We start from the raw sequence: 27,854 nt of genomic DNA on the forward strand, positions 1-27,854 counted from the left end.
TTGCTTGATTTTGCCATTTTTTTATTTTATAATTTAATGTTTTTTTATTTTCTAACAATTTGTAAAAGTATTTTTTGGTGTTTTATTATGAAGTGCTTTAAACATTTTTCAAAAAAGGACCAATGACCCCAAAAATGCGATGAAACCAAAATGCTGTAACTTCTGGTCATGGCACTTTTGCTCTAGAAAGAAAAAAAGCTGTTAAATGGAAACACCGTGAAAAATGTGTTTAAAACACTGCATGTGTGAATCCAGTTTTAAAGAGCAATTCCAATTTTTTTCCATCAATTTTCTTTCTCCATTTTTTGATATCTGTGAGGTCTGTGATGATGAATTTTGCACAAGAGTTTCATTGTAGGTTTAGCTTTCCTTAACATGCACACCACAGCTCCAGAGCTTGTGCCTCCAGGCCCTCCCCACACCAAATGCTCTGAAAGGCTGTGATTTTATCCTTTCTACAAGTGTTTAATCACCATAGCACTAAGATGGCTGATTAACCCACTGGTGTGCTGGAACCTTTTTCCTATGTATAATTACTGCAGCTATTAATCTCAGTGCTACATATCTCCCCTCCAGTACTTTGCCAGTGACTTTGTCACAATATATAGTACAGACCAAAAGTTTGGACACACCTTCTCATTTAAAGATTTTTCTGTATTTTCTTGACTATGAAAATTGTACATTCACACTGAAGGCATCAAAACTATGAATTAACACATGTGGAATTATATACTTAACAAAAAAGTGTGAAACAACTGAAAATATGTCATATTCTAGGTTCTTCAAAGTAGCCACCTTTTGCTTTGATGACTGCTTTCCACACTTTGAAGAACCTAGAATATAAGACATATTTTCAGTTGTTTCACACTTTTTGTTTAGTATATAATTCCACATGTGTTAATTCATAGTTTTGATGCCTTCAGTGTGAATGTACAATTTTCATAGTCATGAAAATACAGAAAAATCTTTAAATGAGATGGTGTGTCCAAACTTTTGGTCTGTACTGTATATATATATATATATATATATATATATATATATATATATATATATATATATTGGATCGAAATGTCTTTCTCATTCTGGATTACATTCATGAAATAAAAAATTCCCTTTTTTTCACCATATTTGAGTTGAAAGATGCATCAAATTGATTAAGATGTGCCCCCTTCTTAATGAATTTGGAACATCTTACAACTATGGACTTCATTCACACTGGTGTATAAAACATCAGTCTTGAAGAATTTGGGCCTATGTCTTTCCTCAAAATCAAAGTTTGATTGCAACTTTTCAACTCAAAACCCAGGATTGGAGATGTTTGAATTTGGCATATTGGTAATTTACATCATAGCTCTGAAAAGGAAATCTAACATATGACCATTAGGAAAACCTGTCGAAGATTTTTTTTTTTAAAAGACTCTTTGTACGGTCTTTATCTTATAAATATAAAGACACATTTATTATTGCTTACTAAGAGTTATTACATTCAGAGTGAGTAAACTCTTTCTGAGTTACCCTTTAGATCCCAGTCTTAATGGGGATTTCCCATGAACAAAGTTCATTTTAATCAATAGATCTTGGAATAATAATAATTTCCACAAATGGATGCGTTCAAAAAAATGTTCCTGTGCTGAGATAGTCTTATAAATGTGCCTCTGCTGTGTGCTGTGTAATGGCTGTGTCTGGTCATACAGGAACACGGTCTGATCATTTCACATCTCTTGGGCAGGGGAGAAAGCAAAATAATATACAGACATTACAGCACGGGATACACAGGTTAGCTGGACTGTTGTGCATGTGAGACATAGTCAGTCAGTGATAATATCCAGCTGGTAAAACACTAATTGTATTGAAATGACAACAAACAGCCCAGTTAGTGACACATCCCTGAAATCAGACTCATTATGCTGTTCTCAGATTAAATAGCAAACCTGCTGACAGATCCTCTTTAAAAAAAAACATATATAACTACATTATTAAAAAATCCAAATTAACTTTTTTTTAACTAAGTAGACCTACTGGAAAATCACTAATGACTTCAAGTTTTCCACTATGAAGAATCAACAAACATCTCCAAATACTCCAGCTTGTGAGGATGCGTATAGAGGTTAACTGTAGTGACACCTAAACCTCCAAAGTGAACTTCCAGAAATTTTTATTGATGGCCTATCCTTAAAGGAAACCTGTCATCAGGATTAAAATGATACCTGGGTTGAAGAAATCCATCTTGTGGTTCTTGTTTAATCTGTGTTTGCAATTTTGAATTAATGAAATGCTCGTGCTCCAGGGTGGGCCTGTGGGCAGGTCTCACACAGATTGAAAGCATTGCTTGCCAATAGATGCTACTGTGAATGCACCACCGCCGCCGCCATTTTGCTGGAGCCAATTTTTTTTTTAAAACACTACAATATTAACTGTGCTGGTGCAGTATTTAAAATAGGAGGCAGGTCACTGAAGGTTCAGTGACCTGTCATTTATGCCCAGAATGATGACAATGAAGCCAGAGCATCAAAAAGCCCTGCCCACAGGTACACCCATGGAGCACGAGCATCTCAGTAGCTCAAAACTGCAAACACAGATTAAACAAGAACCACAAGATGGATTTTTTTAACCCAGGTATCAGTTTAATCAGTGTAACAGCACCAACCTGACACTGCCTGTGCTTTACTTAGCAAAATCCTGATGACAGGTTTCCTTTAAAATCGTTTCAAAAATAAGACAACAGCACACCACAAGGGTGTGCATGGTACTGCAGCTCAGGCTGAACTAATACTCTAAAAGCAGACATAGCCCCATTCATGGAGGAGCACCTTTCATTCTGCTTATTGTTGTGGGGTTGGGTCTTCACAATCACTCACTGCTAGCTAATCAGCCGAATGAGCCTTCATAGGAGCACTGATTTCCAATTATTGGCCTATGTAAACCAGACAGTGAACAGTCCACAAGCAAAAAGCTAAGTGGGCAACTGATCACATTTGTTATGCAGGCATCAAAATCATTGATTGTTGGCAGCACATCCACTCATGTAAACAGGAGATGTGCTGGTCACAATATGGAAACTGTACAGGGACTGAGTGATTGTATTATTTTTTATCCCTATATAGTTTCATTGGCCCATGTAAAAGATTCTTTAAATGAGCACTTGTTATTCTGTTGCTTTATCCTAAGGATATGTCATCTATCAACTAGAGTTAAGATACTGTAGATAGATAGATAATGATTTATAGTAATGTGATAGATAGATAGATAGATAGATAGATAGATAGATAGATAGATAGATAGATAGATAGATAGATAGATAGTAGAGATGAGTCAATACATATGAGTGAAATTCTACAAAAATCCACATTTCCCCTCCTTGTCACCCATCTGGTCCTTGTGGCACCTTCAGATCATTGACGCTCAAACAGAAATCCCCAGCTCTTTGCGCTATGACCTTGCGCACATGTGTGAAGAATCCTCCCAGGCCTCCTCAAAGCCAGAAGTTCCAGTCCAGAATGAGAGGCATGGGGATTTCAGTGTGAGTGGTGGCAAACTGAAGATATAGCGAGGACTGGACAGGTAATACGGAGGAGCAGAGGGGATGGAGACGTGACTGGTAAGGTGAGAAGAAGTTTTTATTTTGTACACCTTATGTTTATTATGCTCTGGGGTCTCATGAGACCCCAGAGCATAATAAGGGTCATTAAATTTGCAGAGAACAACTTCTTTTTCTGGGAAAATCTGCACAAATTAGAATTTTGCCTGATCCACTCATTTCTAATAGATAGATATATGTGATATTTGGATGGGTAAATGGATGGGTGGATGGATGGATGGATAATATATCTCCACAATATAAAGAAAACATCAAAGCCCAAACAGAGCAGGTAGATAATTGCCATTCAACACATATCCTGACATGTTCAATGATTTATCCAACATGTATTTAATCAATTACAGCTAAATAGTATACACAGCAATTTAGTTGTTTAACTCAGAAGTCCTAAAACTCTGTCATCGTAAAACTGGCACAGCAACTCCGTAGACAGTTTTATTTACAATGCAGCCATTTGTGAAATAGTTACTTCTTCATTAAGTCCTGCAAACAATTTAAATCAAAGAGGAACTGAGAACATATACTTCACAGTCTTTGCTAAACTTTCATAATTGTGCTAATTTGGGTTATTTAGTGACGCTACTATAAAAGGTTCACACTGCGGTCTTTTCAAACAAACAGCCCTCCACACGCACATCCCAGCTCCAGAATGAACCGGCGGCGGCGCGGAGGCCAGAGTGCCAACTATGGTCATTTGAAATGTATACAAAATTTATTGGTTCAAGTGCCAAGAAAAACATTCTAATCAGTCAGTTTCCTCTCATTAAATGTTAATTAGTTTGACATAAGCTTCCTGCAGAGGAAAGTACTGGGTACTTACACATCATTAAGAAAGAGACGGATTGCAGTAGCATAGAGAACAAAAAAAAAAAAAAAAGATAGGCAAAGAAGAAAAAAATACAGCTTTTATTTGTGTAAGACCTACCCTTTCTGCCTGGAAGCTCTTCCTGAGCAAGCTTCAGAAGAAACTGTAATACAAATAGGATTATAATGGATTACCTCATGGGCTCGTGCCTGTCTTTCCAGAGTGAAAAAAAAACAATTGTTTAAAAACAATTAAATAATTCCCGCACCATTTTGTATAGATTGGATCCCTTCCAGTGCATTGTGGTGGATCATATTAACCTCTGGTGGGCACCACACCCGCAGCGCTCCACTGCACAATAGGTCATTGACGCTGAAGTAATTACCAGACCCACAAGTAATGCACAATCACATATCTAGCTACATTATTCTGCAGAAGTCTGCCTAATTAATAAAGTTAGGTACAAACAATGCCTTTCTTAACCAGCGCTGTGAAATAAAGCTGTAATTTATTCCTCCTACTGGGGCTGACAAGGGATAAAAGTACCAAAATGATTACATTGTATCAAATTGTATCTTAAGGGTCGAATTCTGAGGGATGAAGAATTAGTTAAGTTGAAATATTCACAAGTCACATTTGATATATTTTGCACTACTCCACCTCTTGTCTCTTACCCCCTTTCTCATAGTCAGAGACCCATCTTCTACCCTTCTGTGTTGTTGACAGGTACACAATAACTGACAACTAGTATTAACAATTGTTTTATGCCTTTACTTGTCATTACAATGACAATGAAAATGATTACACTATTTAAAGAAATAATTATTATTTATTGAGTTCACGACCTTGCGATTTTCCGTTTTTGCACTTTCGTTTTTCCTCCCCTTATTCCAAAAGCCATAACTTTATTATTTTTCCACCCCCCATAGCTGTAGGCTTGTTTTTTGCTGGACGAGTTGTACTTTTGAATTACATCATTAATTTTATCATGTGATGCACTGGAAAGTGGTAAAAAATTCCAAGTGCGTTGAAATTGCAAAAAAAGTGTAATTGTTTTTTGAATTTTTTATTTACCATGTTTAATATATGGTAAAACTGACCTGGCAATATGATTCTCCAGATAAGTACAAATACGCAGATATCAAACATCTATAATTTTTTTTATTTAACCCCTTTACCCCCCAGGGTGGTTTGCACGTTAATGACCAGGCCAATTTTTACAATTCTGACCACTGTCACTTTATGAGGTAATTACTCTGAAACACTTCAATGGATCCCCCTGATTCTGAGATTGTTTTTTCGTCACATAATGTACTTCATGATAGTGGTAAAATTTCTTCGATATCACTTGCATTTATTTGTGAAAAAATTGGAAATTTGGCAGAAATTTTGAAAATGTCACAATTTTCAAAATTTTAATTTTTATTCCGTTAAATCAGAGAGATATGTTACACAAAATAGTTAATAAATAACATTTCCCACATGTCTACTTTACATCAGCACAATTTTGGAACCAACAATTTTTTTATTAGTGCGCTATAAGGGTTAAAAGTTGATCGGCGATTTCTCATTTTTCAACAAAATTTACAAAACCATTTTTTTAGGGACCACATCACATTTAAAGTGACTTTGAGGGGCCTTTATGACATAAAATACCCAAAAGTGACACCATTCTAAAAACTGCACCCCTCAAGATGCTCAAAACCACATTCAAGAAGTTTATTAACCCTTCACATGCTTCACAGGAATTTTTGGAATGGGAAGAAAAAAATGAACACTTAACTTTTTTTCACAAATCTGTTACTTTAGACTCCAATTTTTATATTTTTGCAGGGGTAACAGGGAAAATTAGTGGTGCAATTTCCCCTGAGTATGCAAATACCCCATACGTGGGGAAAAAACACTGTTTGGGCGCACAGCAGGGCTCAGAAGGGAAGGAGCGCCATTAGACTTTTTCAATGTAAAATTTGCTTGAATAATTAGCGGACGCCATGTTGCGTTTGGAGAGCCCCTGATGTGCCTAAACAGTGGAAACCCCCCACAAGTGGCATCATTTTGGAAACTAGACCCCTGTGGGAACTTATCTAGATGTGTGGTGAGGACCCTTAACCCCCAGATGCTTCACAGAAGTTTAGAACATGGAGCTGTGAAAATAAAAAAATCTAACTTTTTCCACAAAAATTATCTTTTTGCCCCAATTTTTTTAGTTTCACAAGGGTAAGAGGAGAAAATGGAACCTAAAAACTGTTGTGCAATTTCTCCTGAGTACGCCATTACCCCATATGTGGGGAAAATACACTGTTTGGGCCCACGTCAGGGTTCAGAAGGGAAGGAGCACTGTGTGACTTTTTGAACGCACAATTGCCTGGAATCAAGAGCGGACACCATGTCGCATTTCGGGAGCCCCTGATGCGCCGAAATAGTGGAAAACCACCACAATTTACTCCATTTTGGAAACTAGACCCCTCAAGAATTTTATCAAGGGGTATAGTGTACATTTTGAACCCAAAGGTACGACAAAATTTGATAACATTAGGTCATCATATTGAATAAGTTGTCATTAGTCTTGAGCGCAAGTGCTCGCTACTTGAGTTTGCATCCGGTACTCGGGTATGCACCAAGTATTGCGGGTGCTCGAGTGACATGCTCGAGTCCCCACCCCCGCATGTTTCATGGTTGTTACGGTTGTTAGACACCCCAAAAAAACCATGCGGGGATCGCTCGTGCATGGCAGCCGATCCCAGCAACATTTTTTTTGGCCGAGAAGCATATGGGGCAGAGACTCAAGCATGTCACTCGAACACCCACGATACCCGAGCACCCAATGCAAACTCAAGTAGTGAGCACTTGCGCTCAACACTGATCGCCATATTGTCATCATTTTTTTTTTCTTTACCTTTGAAAAAACCCCAACCCTAGCCCCAACCCTAACCCCAACCCTAACCCTAGCCCAACCCTAACACTAGCACAACCCTAACCCTAGAGTTTATTTTTTTACACCGTTCCTCAAGTGGTATAAGTGATTACACGACTTTATTCTTCAGGTCGGTGTGATTATGGCAATACCAGATTCATATCGGGTTTTATGACTAACAGCTGTCACACACTAAAAGACGCTTTTTTGCAAAGACTAGTTTTTGCATCACCATATTTTGAGAGCTATAATTTTTCCATATTTTGGCCGACAGAGTCATGTGATGGCTTGTTTTTTGCGGGACAAGCTGACGTTTTTATTGATATCATTTTTGGGCATGTGACATTTTTTGATCGCTTTCTATTCTGATTTTTGGGAGGCAGAATAAACAAAAACCAACAATTCAGGAATTTTTATTTGCGTTTTTTTTAATGCTGTTCCGCGTGTGGTAAAATTGATAATGCAGCATTATTCTTCGGGTCAGTGCATGTACAGCGGTACCGCATTTATATATATTTTTTTATGTTTTGGCGCTTTTACACAATAAAAACGATTTTCTAGAAAAAATAATATTTTTGTATCGCTTTATTCTGAGAGCTATAACTTTTTTATTTTTTTCCGACAATGGAGCTGTGTGGTGGCTTGTTTTTTGCGGGACAAGATGACGTTTTTAGCGGTACCATTTTTATTTACATTTGTCTTTTTGATCGCGTGTTATTCCATTTTTTATTTGTCGGTATGATTTTTTTTTTTTACCGTGTTCACTAAAGGGGTTAACTAGTTTTATAGGTCAGGTCGTTCCGGACACGGCGATGCCAAATATGTGTACTTTTATTGGTTTATTTTTTTTTTCATAATAAATAAATATTATGGGTTCAATATATTTTTATTTTTTGGGGATTATTTTTTTCATATTTTTTTAAAATATTTTTACAAATTTATTTTTTTTTTTTCATTTTTCTACTTTTTTTTTACTTTTACACATTGTCCCACTATGGGACTTTCACTTTTTGCAGCCTGATCGGCTGTATAGCAGAGAGAGCAGCAGCTCCCTATACCATGCAGCCTGTCAGCGCTGCACTCAGGGGAAACAATACTTTGGTCGCGCACTGCGCATGACCAAAGTAACGTCCTGCCTCCTGGTGACCCGGATGTTGTCATGACGACATCGGGTCATCATGGCAACATCCGGAAGCCACCGCAGACATCGCTGGACGCTGGCAGGAGAGGTGAGTATGCCGATCACCTCCCCCCTTGCCACCGCAATGCTGCGATCGACTTCAATCGCAGCATTGCGGGGATTTATTGTGCCGGGAGCGGTGCGGGACTGCTTCCAGCACATAGCAACGGGTGTCAGCTGTGACAATCAGCTGACACCCGGCGGCGATCGCCCCGCACCGCTTGCGTGTGGGCGCGATCGCAGCGCGTGTAATAATACGTAGCTGGTCCATAAGTCCCAGGGCACAGCTACGTACTATTACTGACAAGGTCGGAAAGGGGTTAAGTGGTGAAAAAAAATGTGGGAAATTTGTAAGGAAAAAAAAATTCACGGATGTTACCATTTTCCAAGACCTGTAGCATTTTAATTTTTTGGCATACGGAGCTGTGTAAGGGCTTATGTTTTGCAGCCTGAGCCAACGTAATGATAGCTTTTTGGAGTACATGCGATGCTTTGATCGCCTGTTATTGCATTTTATTGCAATGTTGCGGAAGCCAAAAAAAACTTAATTCTGGTATTTTGATATTCTTTCTCATTACGCCGTTGACCGACCGGATTAATTGTTTTTATATTTTGATAGATTGAACTTTTACGAATGCAGCGATAACAAATATGTGTATTTTTTTTGATGGGGCAAAAAGGGGTGATTTGAACTTTTGAGTTTGTTTAATTTTTTTCATATTTTTAAAAACCTTTTTTTCTCGCTTTTTACTGTTTAATAGTCCCCTTAGGAGACTTAAAGCTGTGATTTCTTATGAGACTTAAAGCAGCACTTCTATGTATAGTAGAAATCACGATCTCTTATGAGCCATGGCCAGCGTTCACAGGAGGATCGTAATGACAGGCACGGGGGTCAACAGCAGACTCCCAGCTGTCATGAAAACCCATCGGCGCCCCGCGATCACGTGACAGGGGCGCCAATGGGCGGGATGAATGACGCGCTTTGAGCTGGCGCGTGTTAAATCCCGCTGTCAATCAATTTGCACAAATTACAAATTTTACAGATTTTCCCCAGGCTCGGTAATTTTTTTGTTTTTAAAAAAGAAAGGACTTGACGAGAAGGGTGGGAAAATAGATTTAGTTTGGTTTATGCCATTAAATGCTTACAATTACAGTAGAAATCAAGCTCTTAACCGATAAAGATTTCAGATTGTGGCAAATGCACAGCATAAAGATGCTCCAAATTCATCATCTACAGAGCTATTGTTTACAGAGGACCTGTCGCTTGCCATAAATATGTATTTTTTTCACCTTGCATAAATGCCATTATTCTTGTGAATTTGGAATTTTTCTTTGAGCCTACTCATCTCCGTTCTTAAGAGATGGACCCTCTTCCCTGTATATAAATCTAGATTTAATAGCCTAGTGGCCTGGTCCTCATCTCCTCTCTATGACAGTTTTCTTGGGGACCACACCCAGTTGGATAAAATACTATATTTAGACAGGCGATATCTCAGGACTGGAGAGGTGCAGTGCCAAGAAATAAATAATACTAGATTCAGAAAAACACCATCATTTATACCAGATATAAGAATTACACATTTTTAGCAAGTGACAGGTCCTCTGCAAGAAATGGAGGCTTAACGAATTTCCCCATAAGTTCTTAAAACTTCAGTCCCCCATACAGGTAATAACTAAAAACTTACAAATAACTCTTTCCACTATTTTTCTACCATCTCTTACACAGTTTTTCTCTGTTCACACACTTGGGGTTTGGAAAGTAAATTCTTCCAGGTCAGTTAAGAATAAGGAAGAAGACAGCACGTGGGGGATGGGTAGACAAAGTGAATGCTGTTGAAACACTTAACCTTTGCCAGATTTCACAACTCGCTATGACATTACAACTTTGCTAAAATTGCAAATGGAACCCCCTAATCCTTTGAGGTTGAGGGAAACAGATTTGGTATCTGCTCCTTTTCGCACACATCTGTCCCTCTTTATAGAATTTCCTTCTCTTAATGCATCGTGAAGTTTGACTCAGACACTAATAGCCGTGTTTATCCAAGGAAAATGTCAGTTTGTTTTTTCTTCAATGAACTAAATGATTCCTGCCCTTTATCCCACTTATGGATGCTTGTTAATGGTGTATTATAACACACAGTAAAGTAAAACAAACAGAAGCATTTATTATATATTACTGTACGTTACAAAGTAGGAAATGGAACAAGACAGGAAGATGAAGTACATAGGAAATTAGACACAATATAAAATGACACACAATATTAGGAAGTGGGATCAGGTTACAAGAATATGGGATTCTTCGAGATAAATAATTCAAAAGGGTTATATTGGAAAAAAAAACAAGAACTGGGCAACTCCGCCAGGCACCGTGGCTGTAATTAAGAGTTCCATCATAGGAGAAAGAGTGTTATTTCTTGTTCATTACCAGAGGGGCCAGAACAGACTGCTTCTGTCATTGTCCTCAGTACTGTACTCTCACCTCCAATAAGAAAAGTCTTGGTCATTAAACATTACTTTGGAATGCTAATTATTTAAAAGAGAGCCTTCCAAGAAAAGCCCAAGGTGTTTATCCCTCTACCAGCACATAGACTCTATAATAAACATGGGAATGCAAGCCAAATTCAGGCAGAGAAATTTGTTTTAGATAAATTGATGGATAGATGGATGGACGGATGGATCAACAGACGGATACATGGCAGCACAGTGGCTCAGTGGTTAGCACTCTATCCTTGCAACGCTGGGGTCAAATTGCCCCAGGAAAACATCTGCAAGGAGTTTATACTTTCCCCTCTTGTTTGTGTGGGTTTCCTCCCACACTCCAAAGACATACTGATAGAGCAATGACAATATCTGCAAAGTGCTCTGGAAATTAAAGGCAATCTGACAGCAGGGTTTTGCTACGTAACCTGAGAGCAGATCAGCATGATGTAGGGGAAGAGAGCCCAATTCCAGCAATTTATCACTTGCTGGACTGCTTGGTGTAGTTGTAATCGAAACCCTGTTTTCTATGCTGTAAATGTAGCAGTGATCAGAATGCTGAGCTCTGTATAACCCCGCCCACACCACTGATTGGCAGCTTCCCGTATACACTGTGCATTGTCAGCAACCTGCCAATCAATGGTGTGGGCGAGGTTACAGATATTAGCCTGACTGGCCTGCACGTGAAATCTAGTCCTGTAGTGATAATCTCTTGCCAATAAAACACTGATTGTATTGAAACTACAACACACAGCCTATTAAGTGACACATCCCTGGAATCAGGCTCTCTTGCTCTATATTATGCAGCCCTTAGATTGAATGGCAAAAAAAATGCTGAAAGATTTTCTTTAATGATTCTTTATAAGTGAGTAAAACAAATAGACAGCCAGTCTCAGTCTTTTACTCCAGAAATTCCTACTGTCTGTTACCATCATGGTATCCCTTGTTCACCTGTATGCTAACCCTCCATAAATTCACAGACAATCTGTAAAGTTAGTGGACTTGTGACTAGTATCTGTGATTTGTGTACAAGCTGGCCTGTTATTTTGATTATAATTTCCATTATTATCCAATCCAATTCATATAAAATTTCTTTAAGGTGTTCTGCATTCTGAGTTTTATAAATGTGTTACTCTGAATCTTTATGATTCATTTTTTGTTTTCAAATACATTCATAAATTTTTTAACATTTTTTTGTTTAAGTAGTCTGAAGAAAATTGGGGTTGGAAAAGCAGGCACAGCATGTATGTAAAAACACTATCATCAGTGTCAGTGTAAAAGCTACTGGAAAAGGTGCTGTGGTTTTAGGAAGGGGTTGAAAGAGCGTTGATGGTCCTGTTCTGCACGCACTTTTTTGGGACTATAGGTATGTGCCCAGGATCTGGAATAGTAGTGTTTTGGATGCAGAGTATTTTCGCTGTGTTCTACATACGCACTTTAAAAAACCCATGTGTTTTGGAACTATGCGGACTAACTGCATCTAATCACAGTCTATTGAGGAAAATACTCACAGGAGATCAGCGTCTCTGCTACAGAAATTCACATGCTGCGGCTCGGAAACCCGCACCACCAGTGAGTTTATGCAGTGTTAAAAAGAAGCACAGTGAGCATGGGATATCTATAAATCCCATCCACTTTGCTTGTAATGTAGAACTCAGCATTTTGGATGCAGCGAAAATACGCTGCGTCCAAAACTATACTATTCCTGATTGTGGGCACGTACCAGTGTGTCCCATCTCTGGAGTCAAAGCAGCAGGTAAAAATGAAGCATTGGTTGTAAAGGAGAAGCAGGGCCCAAAGGAAAGAGCAGAGCCAGGGTAGAAGAGAAGACCTTCTCCTGGATTATGATCAGCATACTGGCATCTAGCATCTGAACAATAACCAGCCTGAAGCATTTTACCAGAAATCTACCAAAAAGTAACAGAAAACAAAAGAATGGTGGCATCACCTTACAAAAGCACCTGGCATACCAACTAGTCAGAAAAAGTGACCTTATTATTATTATTATTATAATAATTTGTGTTGTGATGTGATACAGACCGTTGCTCCACAATTACTATTCTGTTAATGCTACCAGTGATAAATATATCAAACTGTACTAGCGACTGTTGTAGTTAAAGAAGCACTCCTCCCATTAAAATCTTCATCCTCTTAATATATTGCAATCATCATATTATATGGCACTGTGTACTTACAATTGCTCACTTTGCCTTTCTACCCTAATTCTTCTCTTTTCAATTAGGTCTATTACATAACATGATTAAAAACAGAATAGTTGGAACGTAAGTTCTATGTAGAAACAGGATGTCTCTTTTTCCTGCATGAGACATCACTGCAAAAGTCCCTGGCAGTGGGGAGGAATAGAGCAGACCTAATGGAAAGCAGAAAAATTAACTGGGTATAAGGGCAAAATGAGCAATTGTAAGTACACAGTGACATATAATATGATGACTACAAGAAATGCTTCTTTAAATCTTATACTGCTCATAGACTGCCTAGTTATATTTATTACTGCACTATATTTCTTGCAAATAACTCTTGCAAAACCATTGTTTATAACGTCCTTTATGCGAACAGTAAAGAGTTAACCGCATCCAAGTGTACTGAATTTGCATTACACAAGTGCTAACTTTGCAGGAGCAGATATAGTGCTCAAATATATGTGTACATATCTATTTCCTGAGAATCCTAGTTTCACTGTTCTCCTATTATATTATAACTAGACACATAATTTACACCCCAGACTGGCTACTTGATCATTACAAAAGACCATCATCCATAAATGCCCAATATACAGAACAAAAAATACAACCTTGACAGGCTGTATACTTTTATCAGCATTTTGCAAAAGCTCCTCGTCTTGGAATAAATGACCACTTGGTGGAGTAGGGCACTGTAGATGTGATCATCTATTCTGAAGATACTTACACCGGTATCAACCTGGAATCATTTCTAGCAATGCATATGTACTTTATTGCAATGCAAATACATATATTTCTTTATACCTTTCCTTTTTATTATTATTATGTTGTTGTGGCTTAAAATCGATCACACTTTTCTAGTTAATACTAGGGATTTAAAAAAAAATGTAGAATGTCTTTTTCCTTGCATTACATTCATTCAATATTGTTCACTGTTTTTATCTTTTAAGTTTAACAGAGATCATGTACATACACTCAACATTGAAAATGCAACACCAAGAAGGAAAAGTTGTGGAATTATGGAAATCACAGGATTAATAGAGATGTTAATAATATGCAAATGCTAAAAAAATTAAATTAACACTTTCAAAACATCAAAGATGTATTCGGTACAAAGTATGAACTGTCCACAAAGAAATTCCTGCACTTATACACCTTGGCTGCTATCAATGAGCTTATTAATGGTTGTCCGAGGAATGTTCTACCACTGTGAATGCACTTGGGCAAATCATCACGATCCGCTGCTGACAGCTTTCTTTGCAATTGCTGACCAATGTAGTTTCAGACATGCTTGATGGGAAAGAAGTCTGGAGAATCTGTAGGTCAAGGTAACACATTTAGGTCTCGCAGGCTGCTCAAAGTAGCATGAACAACATGTGACCGGCAATTGAAAGGGGAGCTGCAAGCAGCGGATCTTGATGATTTGGGAGCCAAGTGCATTCAGCGTTGCAGAGCATTTTTCAGACAACCAATAATAACCTCACTGGTATCATGCCAAGGCGTGGAAGTGTTTGTATTTTGTTATGGGCAGTAAGGCATAAAAATGCCTTAAAACATTCTCTCTCTCTCATTATTCTGGCATTTGGCAAATATTAAAAATTATGGTAATCCTAATTGACCTAAAACAGGAAATGTTTATTCTGATTTCATGTCAGATATTGAGAAAAACATGCATATGTGTCTTTTTATATAGTATATGTAAACTTCTGATTTCAACTGTATATAGTACTGTGTAAAAACGCTTTCGACTAAGAATGCTTTCAAAAACAGAAGTGTTAATAGGATATTTTTATTAATTAACAATATGCAAAGCAAATGAACAAATGAGAAATCAAATCAATATTCGGTGTGACCACCATTTTCCTTCAAAGTATCACTTTTTCTAGGTACACTTATACAAATGTTTTGAAGAAATTTGGTTGTTCCAAACATCTTGGAAAACTAACCACCAATCTTCTGTGGATGTGGCTTGCACAATTTCCTTCTGTCTCCTGTCAAAGGGAACCTGACAGATCTCTCATGACCCCCAAACCACAAGCAGTTATATTTTCCTGTATAAATTCCCTGCCCAACAAGCCCTTTATCACTTTCGACACATAAACAGATCTTTGGAAAAAGTATTTCTAAAGTCCATTAATCATATGCAAATGAACCCCATTGACTAGTTGATGAGGCATTTGTTTCCACCGACTAGTTGTCCATCTCAGCATGTTATCATGCCCCTGTGAGCAGGATAACTTGATTTGGTGGCGTCATCACCAGCTCTTGGCAAATCTTCCGCATGCACGCGGTTTTATTCACTTGCGTCATTGTGCCTCTGAAGCCGGGTGTACGCTTCAGAAGCACACTGTGCATGACCGGAAATGCAGAAGAGAGCTCATGTACAGTGAGGAGCCAAAGAACAGCCGGACCGAGGAAGAGGAACAGCTATCTGTCACGGCTGTTTTTACAACCCCACTCTCCCACCACTGATTCCCACACTCTACAGTTGTGTTACAAATGAAGATAATTCAAACATTAACTTAGTGACCGGACCAATTTTTTAAAATTCTGACCAGTGTCACTTTATGTAGTAATAGCTCTGGAATGCTTCAACATATCCCATTAATTTTGAGACTGTTTTTTTGTGACACATAATTCTTAAATAATAGTAAATTTAGGTTGATATGTTTTGCGTTTATTTAGAAAAATATCAGAAATTTGACAAAAAATGTTTTAAAAATTGCAATTTTCAAACTTTGAATGACTATCCCTTTAATCCCAATAGTCATACCTCACAAAAACATCAATAAATAGCATTTCCCTCATGTCTGCTTTACATCAGCACCATTTATAAAATGTTGTTTTATTTTGTTAGCATTTTAGAAGGTTTAAAACTGTAGCAGTAATTTTTCATTTTTTCAAGGAAATTTACAAAAATTATTTTCATAGGGACCTGTTCAGTTTTGAAGTGACTTTGGGGGTCCTACACACATGGTCAAAATTGTTGGTACCCCTCGTTTAATGAAAGAAAAACCCACTATGGTCACAGAAATAACTTGAATCTGACAAAAGTAATAATAAATTTAAAATCTTTGAAAATGAGCAAATGAAAGTCAGACATTGCTTTTTCAACCCTGCTTGCACAGAATTTAAAAAAAAATTAAACTCATGAAATAGGCCTGGACAGAAATGATCGTACCCTTAACTTAATATTTTGTTGAACAACCTTTTGAGGCAATCACTGCAATCAAACGATTCCTGTAACTCTCAATGAGAATTCTGCACCTCTCGACAGGTATTTTGGGCCACGCCTCATGAGCAAACTGCTCCTGTTGTCTCGTGTTTGAACATTGCCTTTTCCAGACAGCATGTTTCAGCTTTTTCCAAAGATGCTCAATAGAATTTAGCTCAGGGCTCAGAGAAGGCCACTTCAGAATAGTCCAATGTTTTCCTTTTAGCCATTCTTGGGTGTTTTTAGCTGTGTGTTTTGGGTCATTATCCTGTTGCAAGACCCATGACCTACGACGGGGACCAAGCTTTCTGACACTGGGCAGCACATTTCTCTCTAGAATCCCTTGATAGTCTTGAGATTTTATTGTACCCTGCACAGATTCAAGACACCCTTTGCCAGATGCAGCAAAGTAGTCCCAGAACATAACAGAGCCTCCTCCATGTTTCACAGTAGGGACAGTGTTCTTTTCTTGATATGCTTCATTTTTCCATCTGTGAACATAGAGCTGATGTGCCTTGCCAAAAACTTCCATTTTTGTCTCATCTGTCCATAGGACATTCTCCCAGAAGCTTTGTGGCTTGTCAACATGTAGTTTGACAAATTCCAGTCTGGCTTTTCTATGATTTTTTTTTCAACCATCGTTTTCTCCTTGGTCGTCTCCCATGAAGTCTACTTTGGATCAAACAATGATAGATGGTGCGATCTGACACTGATGTTCCTTGAGCTTGAAGTTCACCTTTATTCTCTTTAGAAGTTTTCCTGGGTTCTTTTATCACCATTCGTATTATCCGTCTCTTTGATTTGTCATCAATTTTCCTCCTGCGGCCACGTCCAGGGAGGTTGGTGGTTTGAGGGGCATGGGAGACCTATCAGGTTCCCTTTAACTCAATGATATTGAGATTAGGGCTTTGTGGGGACCCATATCATCAGTTATAGGACTCCTTGTTCTTCATTACATTGATAATAGTTCTTAATGTCATTGGTATGTATGTTTGGGGTTGTTGTCCTGCTGCAGAATAAATTTGAAGCCAATCACATGCCTCACTCATGGAAATGAATGTTGGAGAAGACACTGCCTGTATTTATTAGCTTTTGAGAGCACCAAGAAATGGGCAGTGTTGAGGAACATAAATGCAGTGGTCAGCCAAGGAAACAGTGCAGCAGATGAAAAACATATTATACCTACTTCCCTTCAAAACTGTAAGATGTCCAGCATTGCCAACAACTGGCAGCAACCAGTGGGACCCAGTTTGGAGAAGTCTGGCTTGAAGTGGTCTTCATGGAAGAGTTGTGGCCAAATACCAATCCTTCAAAATGGAAACAAGGCCAAGCAAGAAAATATAGGAAGTTGGGTGCATCAAAATGGCAGCAGGTGCTCTGGACTGATGAGTCAAAATGTGAAATATTTGGCTGTAACAGATGATAGTTTGTTCACCTAATGGCTGGAGAGTGGTGTAATGAGTGTAAGCAGGCGGCAGTGCAGCGTGGTGGAGGTTCCTTGCAAGTTTGGGGTGGGACTTCAGCAAATGGACTTGGATATTTGGTTAGGATTAATTGTCTCCTCAATACTGGCAAAAACAGACTGATACTCATGCATCATACAATAACATCAGGGATTCGTCTGAATGGCTCCAAATTTATTCTGCATCAGGACCTAAAACCAGGACATAAAACCAATGTCATTAAGAACTATCTTCAGTGTAAATGAGTCCTGGAAGTGATGATATGGCCTCCACAGAGCCCTGATCTCAACAGCAGCGATTCTGTCTGGGATTACATAAAGGGATGATAGATCTGTGGTTAGTTCTCCAAGATGTTTTGAACAACATCCTTGATGAGTTCCTTCAAGTGCAAGTGTACCTGCAAAACCCGTGTCACACCAAATACTGATTTAGTTTAGATTTCTCTTTTTTTTTTATTCACTGTGCATTTTGTTAATTGATAAAATTAAACAACTAACTCTTCTAGTTTTAAAACCATACTTCATTTGCGGCATTTTTTCTACCCTGCATATATATGTACTGTATCCATATATACTTGACAGAATGCAATGTCACACACTTTTTATTTGATATAAGTGATATAATAGATTAATACAAATAAATTACTACTTACTATCTATTTTATTTTTCATGTACAGAAACCATAATGCATCATTCTGTGCTATAGATATGTGTTGCACAGGTCTGTAATATGGTACTTTAAATATGTTTATCAACTAAAATTAAAAATGTAAAAATAATGGCCTGAGGAAAAAGCATTGCCTTTTATTTATGGTAATATTTTTTTGTTTTAAAGGGTTTTCCGCTATTAGTGCTTTGACCTCTGTTGGCCAATGCTGTATTAAAATAAGTTGGTACTCACTCTCCCCGGGTATAGGGCATGCAACTAGTCAGTGTGTATTTTCTGCTGTGGTGACATCACAACTGCAGCCAATCACTAAACTGATGGACTGTACGAGTCGCGGAGCTCCCTGATTGGTTGCAATAGTGATGTACGCTGTAGTTGGGACGTCACGGCTTCAGCCAGTAGACAGATATTGGAGCAGTGGCAGAGAGCCGGTGTGGGACTCGGGGACAGTGAGTACCTTCTGATATTATTATTTATTATTATAGAGCCATTTATTCCATGGCGCTTTACATATAATGATATTTATCATTTTAACATAGAGCTGGCCAGTAAAGGCCAAAACGCTGAAAGTGGAAAACCCCATAAATATTTAGTGTTTCTGACACTCTAGTTGTACCTGTACATGTTGTTGATTGGTAGTACTACCTCTGCAATGTCTTTTGCTTACTTTTTTTTTAAATCTTCCTACAGAATTGTTTAAGCTTATGCAGAATTTTTAAGAAAATATTCTCATCTTCTATAGCATATATTAGGAAAGAATATGGAGCCACATAAAGACACCACACAATGGGCCCATAATATGGCCAAGAAATGGCCATGCAGCAAATTGGCCAAATTTTCTTCGAGGCAACAGCTTTTCCTACCAACTCCACCAGCAATCCCGATCCTCCTTTTGACCTTCATCATCCCTCGAGAAGAATAGGGACACCATCCATACACATTAATGTGGATTGCAATATCATATAATTCTTATCTAATGTTTCTGGTCTAATTGTATTGCTTAGTATTGTGCTCCTGAGTATTTTAAAGCAATATTTTACTATCTATATGTTATTGCTGTTCATGTAAATCCTATTTATCGTAGTTTCCAAATGAGTTGTTAATGATACATTTAATAAAGGGTAATTAAAAGTATCAGGTCAGCAAATGATCTCATTTACAAATCTGCAATCAATTAGCTGTACTATATGTAAAGAGTATAAGGTTTACTTTCTTTAAAAATTAAATGACCTATGGCTCTCCATAGTCTATTTGTCATAATTAGCATACTGTCTTTTAAAGAGGACAGTGTGTTTTCTGTTCATTAACAGTAATACTACCTTGGCATACAATCAGTCCCCATGATCTAAAAGCACTAAGGACGCCAAATTATCTTCTCTACTAGGACAAAATCAATTAACACCACTAGGGATGTCATTATTGTCACATTAAGTCACCTGATATTCTCAAGGGAAAACAAAGTGATTTCTGGAATTTGTAATGCTAGAATCATAGAGCCAGACACATAGAGTTAAAGAGAACCATGGTGCCACTTAAAATATTACAAACTGTAACATAGAAAATATTTATAAACTAGGTTATTTTATATGTAGATCATTTATTGTTTTCATATTATTTTATTATTTCTTATAGTTATTATGTGCAAGATAGCAAAAAGAAAGATCAAACTATACTGTAGCAGTATAAACAGCTGAAAACACAGTTTTATGTCTAACCAACCCATCCTGTCTCAGGGTGGAGCAATAGAGATAGTAAATTGCACAATAAAATGGTGAATGATGTACAGGTGCATCTCACAAAATTAGAATATCATCAAAAAGTTAATTTATTTCAGTTCTTCAATACAAAAAGTGAAAATCATATATTATATAGAGTCATTACAAACAGAGTGATCTATTTCAAGTGTTTATTTCTGTTAATGCTGATGAGTATGGCTTACAGCCAATAAAAACACAAAAGTCATTATCTCAGTAAATTAAAACAATTAACAAAAAACACCTGCAAAGGCTTCCTAAGCATTTAAAAAGGTCCCTTAGTCTGTTTCAGTAGGCTCCACAATCATGGGGGAGACTGCTGACTTGACAGATGTCCAGAAGGCAGTCATTGGCACACTCCACTAGGTCCCAGAGTTCCAATTTTCATTTGGAAATCAAGGTCCCAGAGTCTGGAGAAAGAGTGGAGAGGCACACAATCCAAGCTGCTTGAGGTCTAATGTGAAGTTTCCACAATCAGTGATGGTTTGGTGAGCCATGTCATCTGCTGGTGTAGGTCCACTGTGTTTTATCAAGACCAAAGTCAGCGCAGCCGTCTACCAGGAAATTTTAGAGCACTTCATGCTTCCCTCTGCTGACATGCTTTTTGGAGATGGAAATTTCATTCTCCAGCAGGACTTGGCACCTGTCCACACTGCCAAAAGTACCAATACCTGGTTTAATAACAACAGTATCACTGTGCTTGATTGGCCAGCAAACTCGCCTGACCTTAACCCCATAGAGAATCTATAGGGTATTGTCAAGAGGAAGATGAGAAACACCAGACCCAACAATGCAGACAAGCCGAAGGCTGCTATCAAAGCAACCTGGGCTTCCATAACACCTCAGCAGTGCCACAGGCTGATCGCCTCCATGCCACGTCGCATTGATGCAGTAATTGATGCAAAAGGAAGCCCGACCAAGTATTGAATGCATTTACAGAACATACATTTCAGTAGGCCAACATTTCAGGTTTTAAAATAAATTTTCAAGCTGTTGTTATAAAGTATTCTAATTTACTGAGATAATGACTTTTGTGTTTTCATTGGCTGTAAGCCATACTCATCAACATTAACAGAAATAAACACTTGAAATAGATCACACTGTTTGTAATGACTCTATATAATATATGATTTTCACTTTTCTTATTGAAGAACTGAAATAAATTAACTTTTTGATGATATTCTAATTTAGTGAGATTCACCTGTATGTCCAATGATACAAGAACAGAAATGTTTCACAGCCTAAGTAGAATGGTTTGTCACATACAGTTGTGCTCAAAAGTTTACATACCCCGGCAGAATTTTTCCTTTCTTGGCCTTGTTTCAGAGAATATGAATGATAACAAAAAAAGTTTTCCTCCACTCATGGTTATTGGTTGAGTGAAGCCATTTATTGTCAAACTACTGTGTTTTCTCTTTTTAAATCTTAATGACAACCAAAAACATCCAAATGACTCTGATCAAAAGTTCACATACCCTGGTGATTTTGGCCTGATAACATGCACAGAATTTGACACAAATGGGTTTGAATGGCTACTAAAGGTAACATCCTCACCCGTTTGTTTGTAATCAGTGTGTGTGCTTAAAAGCTGAGTGAGTTTCTGGGATCCACACAGACTCTTGCATCTTTCATCCAGCCATGGACGTTTCTGGATTGTGAGTCATGGGGAAAGCAAAAGAATTGTCAATGGATCCATGGTAAAAGGTAGTTGAACTGTATAAAACAGGAAAGGGATACAAAAAAAATCCAAGGAATTGATAATACCAGTCAGCAGCATTCAAAGTGTGATTAACAAATGGAAAATCAGGGGTTCTGTAAAAACCAAACCACGGTCAGGTAGACCAACAAACATTTCGGCCACAACTGCCAGGAAAATTGTTCGGGATGCAAAGAAAAACCCACAAATAACATCAGCTGAAATTCGGGACTCTCTGAAAACTAGCGGTGTGGCTGTTTCAAGATGTACAATAAGGAGGCACTTGAAGAAAAATGGGCTGCATGGTCGAGTCGCCAGAAGAAAGCCATTACTGCACAATTGCCACAAAATACCTAGCCTACAATACGCCAAACATCACAGAGACAAGCCTCAAAACTTCTGGAACAAGGTAATTTAGTGTGATGAAACCAAAATTGAACTTTTCGGCCACAACCATAAACGTTACATTTGGAGAGAGGTCTATGATGAAAGGAGCACCATTCCTACAGTAAAGCACGGAGGTGAATCGTTGATGTTTTGGGGATGTGTGAGCTACAAAGGCACAGGAAACTTGGTAAAAGTTGAAGGAAAGATGAATGCAGCACGTTATCAGCAAATACTGGAGGCAAATTTGCACTCATCAGCCCGGAAGATTCACATGGGACGTACTTGGATGTTCCAACATGACAACGATCCAAAACACAAGGCCAAGTCGACCTGTCATTGGCTGCAGCAGAACAAAGTGAAGGTTCTGGAGTGGCCATCTCAGTCTCCTGACCTCAATATCATTGTGCCAGTCTGGGGATATTTCAAGTGCGCAGTTCATGCTAGACAGCCCAGGAATTTACAGGAACTGGAGGCTTTTTTGCCAACAAGAATGGGCAGCTTTACCATCTGAGAAATTAAAGAACCTCATACACAACTACTACAAAAGACTTCAAGCTGTCATTGATGTTAGAGGGGGACAATGCACGGTATTAAGAACTGGGGTATATGAACTTTTGATCAGGGTAATTTGGATGTTTTTGGTTGTCACTAAGGTTTAAAAAGAGAAAACACAGTAGTTTGACAATAAATGGCTTCAGCCAACCAATAACCATGAGTGGAGAAAAAGTTTTTTTGTTATCATTCATATTCTCTGAAACAAGGCCAAGAAAGGAAAAATTCTGCCGGGGTATGTAAACTTTTGAGCACAACTGTAAGAGATAGTGTAGTTCTAGGAATACTGGTTGTTATGCACATTTTCCTCTATTATGTCTGAGGCAAGTTCTTTCAGGAGCATAGTTATAGGGGTTGATGAGGCTGCAATGGCATCAAAAGCCTGGTGTTTTTGCCAAAGCAGAGCACTAAGTTGATTTGTTGCGTGAGCATTACTTTGGGCCTTTTTGCTTTCCCATATGAAGTGCTTATTAAATATCAGTTGTGTTTTTACACCTGGGAGTACTTTTTTCACTAGACCTTCAGGATGTGGCACTACTACTGCTTTCCTTTGGCCTCATCATAAGGTGTACAGACACTTATTTTCTCTATAAATCTGGGAGGAATGTACAATATAGGCCCCAACAACACTAAATTATTAATTTATCTTTTCGACCCCATTTTTTATTTTACTCATAATAAAAATGATGATGCTTGCAAAGCACTATTAATTCAACCGCACTTTACAAGCATCATCATCAATGGGGCTCACGATCTAAATTCCCTACCAGTATGTCTTTGGAGTGTGGGAGGAAACTCACTCAAACATGGGGTCAACATACAAACCCACCGGGTCCCTTAACTGCAATACATACCACTGGCCAATCAGAGGTCGGCAGTTGATGTCGGCAGGCTGCGCATTGCAGTGATGTCATATGTCGCCCATAGCAGGCACGCCAAAGTCAGCTGCCCACCTCTGCGCCTGCTACAGAAGAGGACGCCACGTGACGTGGGAGCGGGGGAAGGTGAGTAGAATGTGGGGTTTTTTTTACTATGCATTCGAACGCAGCCACAGAACGGGGGACATATATATCAGGAAAGAACCCAGAATGGGGGAAAAATACCAGGAAGATGTCCAGGATGGGGGACATGCATATCAGGAAGTGACCCAGGTTGAGGGCCATATACAGTGGGGAAAATAAGTATTTGATACACTGCCAATTTTGCAAGTTTTCCCACCTACAAAGAAAGAAGAGGTCTGTCATTTTTATTGTAGGTACACTTCAACTGTGAGAGACAGAATATTAAAAAGAAATCCAAAAAATCATACTGTATAATTTTCAAACAATTAAAATGCATTTTATTGCATGAAATAAGTATTTCATCACCTACCAACCAGCAAGAATTCTGTCTCTCACAGACCTGTTATTTTTTCTTTAAGAAGCCCTCCTACTATGCACTCATTTCCTGTATTAATTGCACCTGTTTGTATCCATTAACTGTATAAAAGACACGTGTCCACACACTCAATCAATCACACTCCAACCTCTCCACCATGGCCAAGACCAAAGAGCTGTCTAAGGACACTAGGGACAAAATTGTAGACCTGCACAAGGCTGGGATGGGTTACAGAACAATAGGCAAGCAGCTTGGTGAGAAGGCAACAACTGTTGGGACAATTGTTAGAAAATGGAAGAAACTCAAGATGACTTTCAATCTTCCCCAGTCTGGGGCTCCAAGCAAGATCTCGCCTTGTGAGGTAAGGATGATTCTGAGAAAGGTCAGGAATCAGCCCAGAACTAAAGGGGAGGACCTGGTCAATGACCTGAAGAGAGCTGGGACAACAATCTTAAATATTACCGTTAGTAACACACTACGCCATCATGGATTAAAATCCTGCAGGGCACGCAAGGTACCCCTGCTCACGCCATCACAAATCCAGGTTCGTTGACACTCAATGTTGCCCAGCGACAGCCCGAAGCCTGAAACATATAGAGAAGATCTGTATGGAGGAGTGGGCCAAAATCCCTGCTGCAGTGTGTGCAAACTTGGGCAAGAACTACAGGAAACGTCTGACCTCTGTAATTGCAAACAAAGGTTTCTGTAGCAAATATTAAGTTCTGCTTTTCTATTGTAGCAAATACTTATTGCATCCAATAAAATGCAAATTAATTATGTTACAATGATACAATGTGATTTTCTGGATTTTTTTTAAGATTCTGTCTCTCACAGTTGAAGTGTACCTATGATAAAAATTACAGACCTCTCCATTCTTTGTAGGTGGGAAAAACTGCAAAATCTTTAGTGCATCAAATACTTATTTTCCCCACTGTATACGAGGATGGGTACATGTATAACAGGAAGGGGCTCAGGATGGGGGACATATATACCAGAATGGGGGACATATATATCAGGAATTGGATCAAGATGGGGGGACATATATACAAGGATGGGCGACATATATACCAGGAAGGGGGCCAGGATGCTGGACATATATACTAGGATGGGAGACCTATATACCAGGAAGGAACCCAGGATGGGTAGCATATATACCAGGAAGGAACCCAGGATGGGGGGAATATATACCAGGATGGGGGACATATATAACAGGAAATGGCCAAGGATGGGGGACATATACAGTACAGACCAAAAGTTTGGACACACCTTCTCATTTAAAGATTTTTCTGTATTTTCATGACTTTGAAAATTGTACATTCACACTGAAGGCATCAAAACTATGAATTAACACATGTGGAATTATATACTTAACAAAAAAGTGTGAAACAGCTGAAAATATGTGTTATATTCTAGGTTCTTCAAAGTAGCCATGTTTTGCTTTGATGACTGCTTTGCACACTCTTGGCATTCTCTTGATGAGCTTCAAGAGGTAGTCACCGGAAATGGTCTTCCAACAATCTTGAAGGAGTTCCCAGAGATGCTTAGCACTTGTTGGCCCTTTTGCCTTCACTCTGCGGTCCAGCTCACCCCAAACCATCTCGATTGGGTTCAGGTCTGGTGACTGTGGAGGCCAGGTCATCTGGCGCAGCATCCCATCACTCTCCTTCTTGGTCAAATAGCCCTTACACAGCCTGGAGGTGTGTTTGGGGTCATTGTCCTGTTGAAAAATAAATGTTGGTGCAACTAAATGCAAACCGGATGGAATAGCATGCCGCTGCAAGATGCTGTGATAGCCATGCTGGTTCAGTATGCCTTCAATTTTGAATAAATCCACAACAGTGTCACCAGCAAAGCACCCCCACACCATCACACCTCCTCCTCCATGCTTCACGGTGAGAACCAGGCAAGTAGAGTCCATCCGTTCACCTTTTCTGCGTCGCACAAAGACACAGTGGTTGGAACCAAAGATCTCAAATTTAGACTCATCAGACCAAAGCACAGATTTCCACTGGTCTGATGTCCATTCCTTGTGTTCTTTAGCCCAAACAAGTCTCTTCTGTTTGTTGCCTGTCCTTAGCAGTGGTTTCCTAGCAGCTATTTTACCATGAAGACCTGCTGCACAAAGTCTCCTCTTAACAGTTGTTGAAGAGATGTGTCTGCCGCTAGAACTCTGTGTGGCATTGACCTGGTCTCTACTGCTGTTAACCTGCGATTTCTGAGGCTGGTGACTCGGATAAACTTATCCTCAGAAGCAGAGGTGACTCTTGGTCTTCCTTTCCTGGGGCGGTCCTCATGTGAGCCAGTTTCTTTGTAGCGCTTGATGGTTTTTGCAACTGCACTTGGGGACACTTTCAAAGTTTTCCCAATTTTTCGCACTGACTGACCTTCATTTCTTAAAGTAATGATGGCCACTTGTTTTTCTTTACTTAGCTGCTTTTTTCTTGCCATAATACAAATTCTAACAGTCTATTCAGTAGGACTATCAGCTGTGTATCAACCAGACTTCTGCACAGCACAACTGATGGTCCCAACCCCATTTATAAGGCAAGAAATCCTACTTATTAACCCTGACAGGGCACACCTGTGAAGTGAAAACCATTTCCGGTGACTACCTCTTGAAGCTCATCAAGAGAATGCCAAGAGTGTGCAAAGCAGTCATCAAAGCAAAAGGTGGCTACTTTGAAGAACCTAGAATATAAGACATATTTTCAGTTGTTTCACACTTTTTTGTTAAGTATATAATTCCACATGTGTTAATTCATAGTTTTGATGCCTTCAGTGTGAATGTACAATTTTCATAGTCATGAAAATACAGAAAAATCTTTAAATGAGAAGGTGTGTCCAAACTTTTGGTCTGTACTGTATGTCCCTATAGGATTTAGAATGTTTCAAGGGCCCATATATCTGACCAACATGCTGGCAGGGCCAGGTCCAGGTTTTGTACTGGGGACCATCAGATTCTACTTGCACCACTGGATACACAAATAGATAGACAAACAGACAGACAAATAAATAGACAGGCAGACAAAATGCAGATAAGGATCAGAATGACACTTTTTAACAAGAAAAAAGATCAAATATAGTTATACTATGTTACACAACAGAGAAATACACAAACTAACAGTCCTCAGTATTTTATTCTTATAATGGTTAACTGAAAACGTGAGTGAAATCTGCAGGCTTTTAAGACTATTTAGATGTCTATCAGGGATAGAAGCACGTAGTCCCAAAAATTAAAATCAGTATAGTACTTTTTCTGGCCACATCCAAAAAAAAGGACATCTAGATAAATATTTTAGATAATGTATGTTTGGAGAATTGCAGAAAAATGAATTCAACAATATAATAATACCAAGTAAATCTTGTTTTAATTCTCAGAGATTATTCTGTGCATAATAACCACTGCGCTATACCATCATGTCTGCGGAATTTCCTGATCCATTTATATTCTCTGTGTATAAATGCTAATGTTTGATGAGACAGTGACAATTATTTTAACTACTTTGTTTGCAAAACAATACTCTGTTCTGTTGTAAGCCAAAACTACATATGACTTTTATATTTTTGT

General features: G+C 38.6%; 1 protein-coding gene across 3 annotated transcripts in view; it reads right to left on the reverse strand.

The window, feature by feature from the left end:
- Positions 1–27,854, reverse strand: part of LOC141258066 (uncharacterized) — a 454,151-nt gene that overhangs the window by 52,915 nt on the left and 373,382 nt on the right. For 2 of the 3 annotated variants that reach the window (XM_073673074.1, XM_073673073.1), the window contains exon 6: positions 4,524–4,566. The exons of the other annotated variant lie outside the window; for it this stretch is intronic. In XM_073673074.1, coding sequence (XP_073529175.1) covers positions 4,524–4,566 — 43 coding nt within the window. The remainder of the gene's footprint in view (positions 1–4,523; positions 4,567–27,854) is intronic. 3 annotated transcript variants of the gene reach the window in all.

This window comes from Phyllobates terribilis, unplaced genomic scaffold (genome assembly GCF_046119375.1).
Source record: "Phyllobates terribilis strain yellow unplaced genomic scaffold, ASM4611937v1 Scaffold_3__8_contigs__length_932513732, whole genome shotgun sequence".
Taxonomy (NCBI): domain Eukaryota; kingdom Metazoa; phylum Chordata; class Amphibia; order Anura; family Dendrobatidae; genus Phyllobates; species Phyllobates terribilis.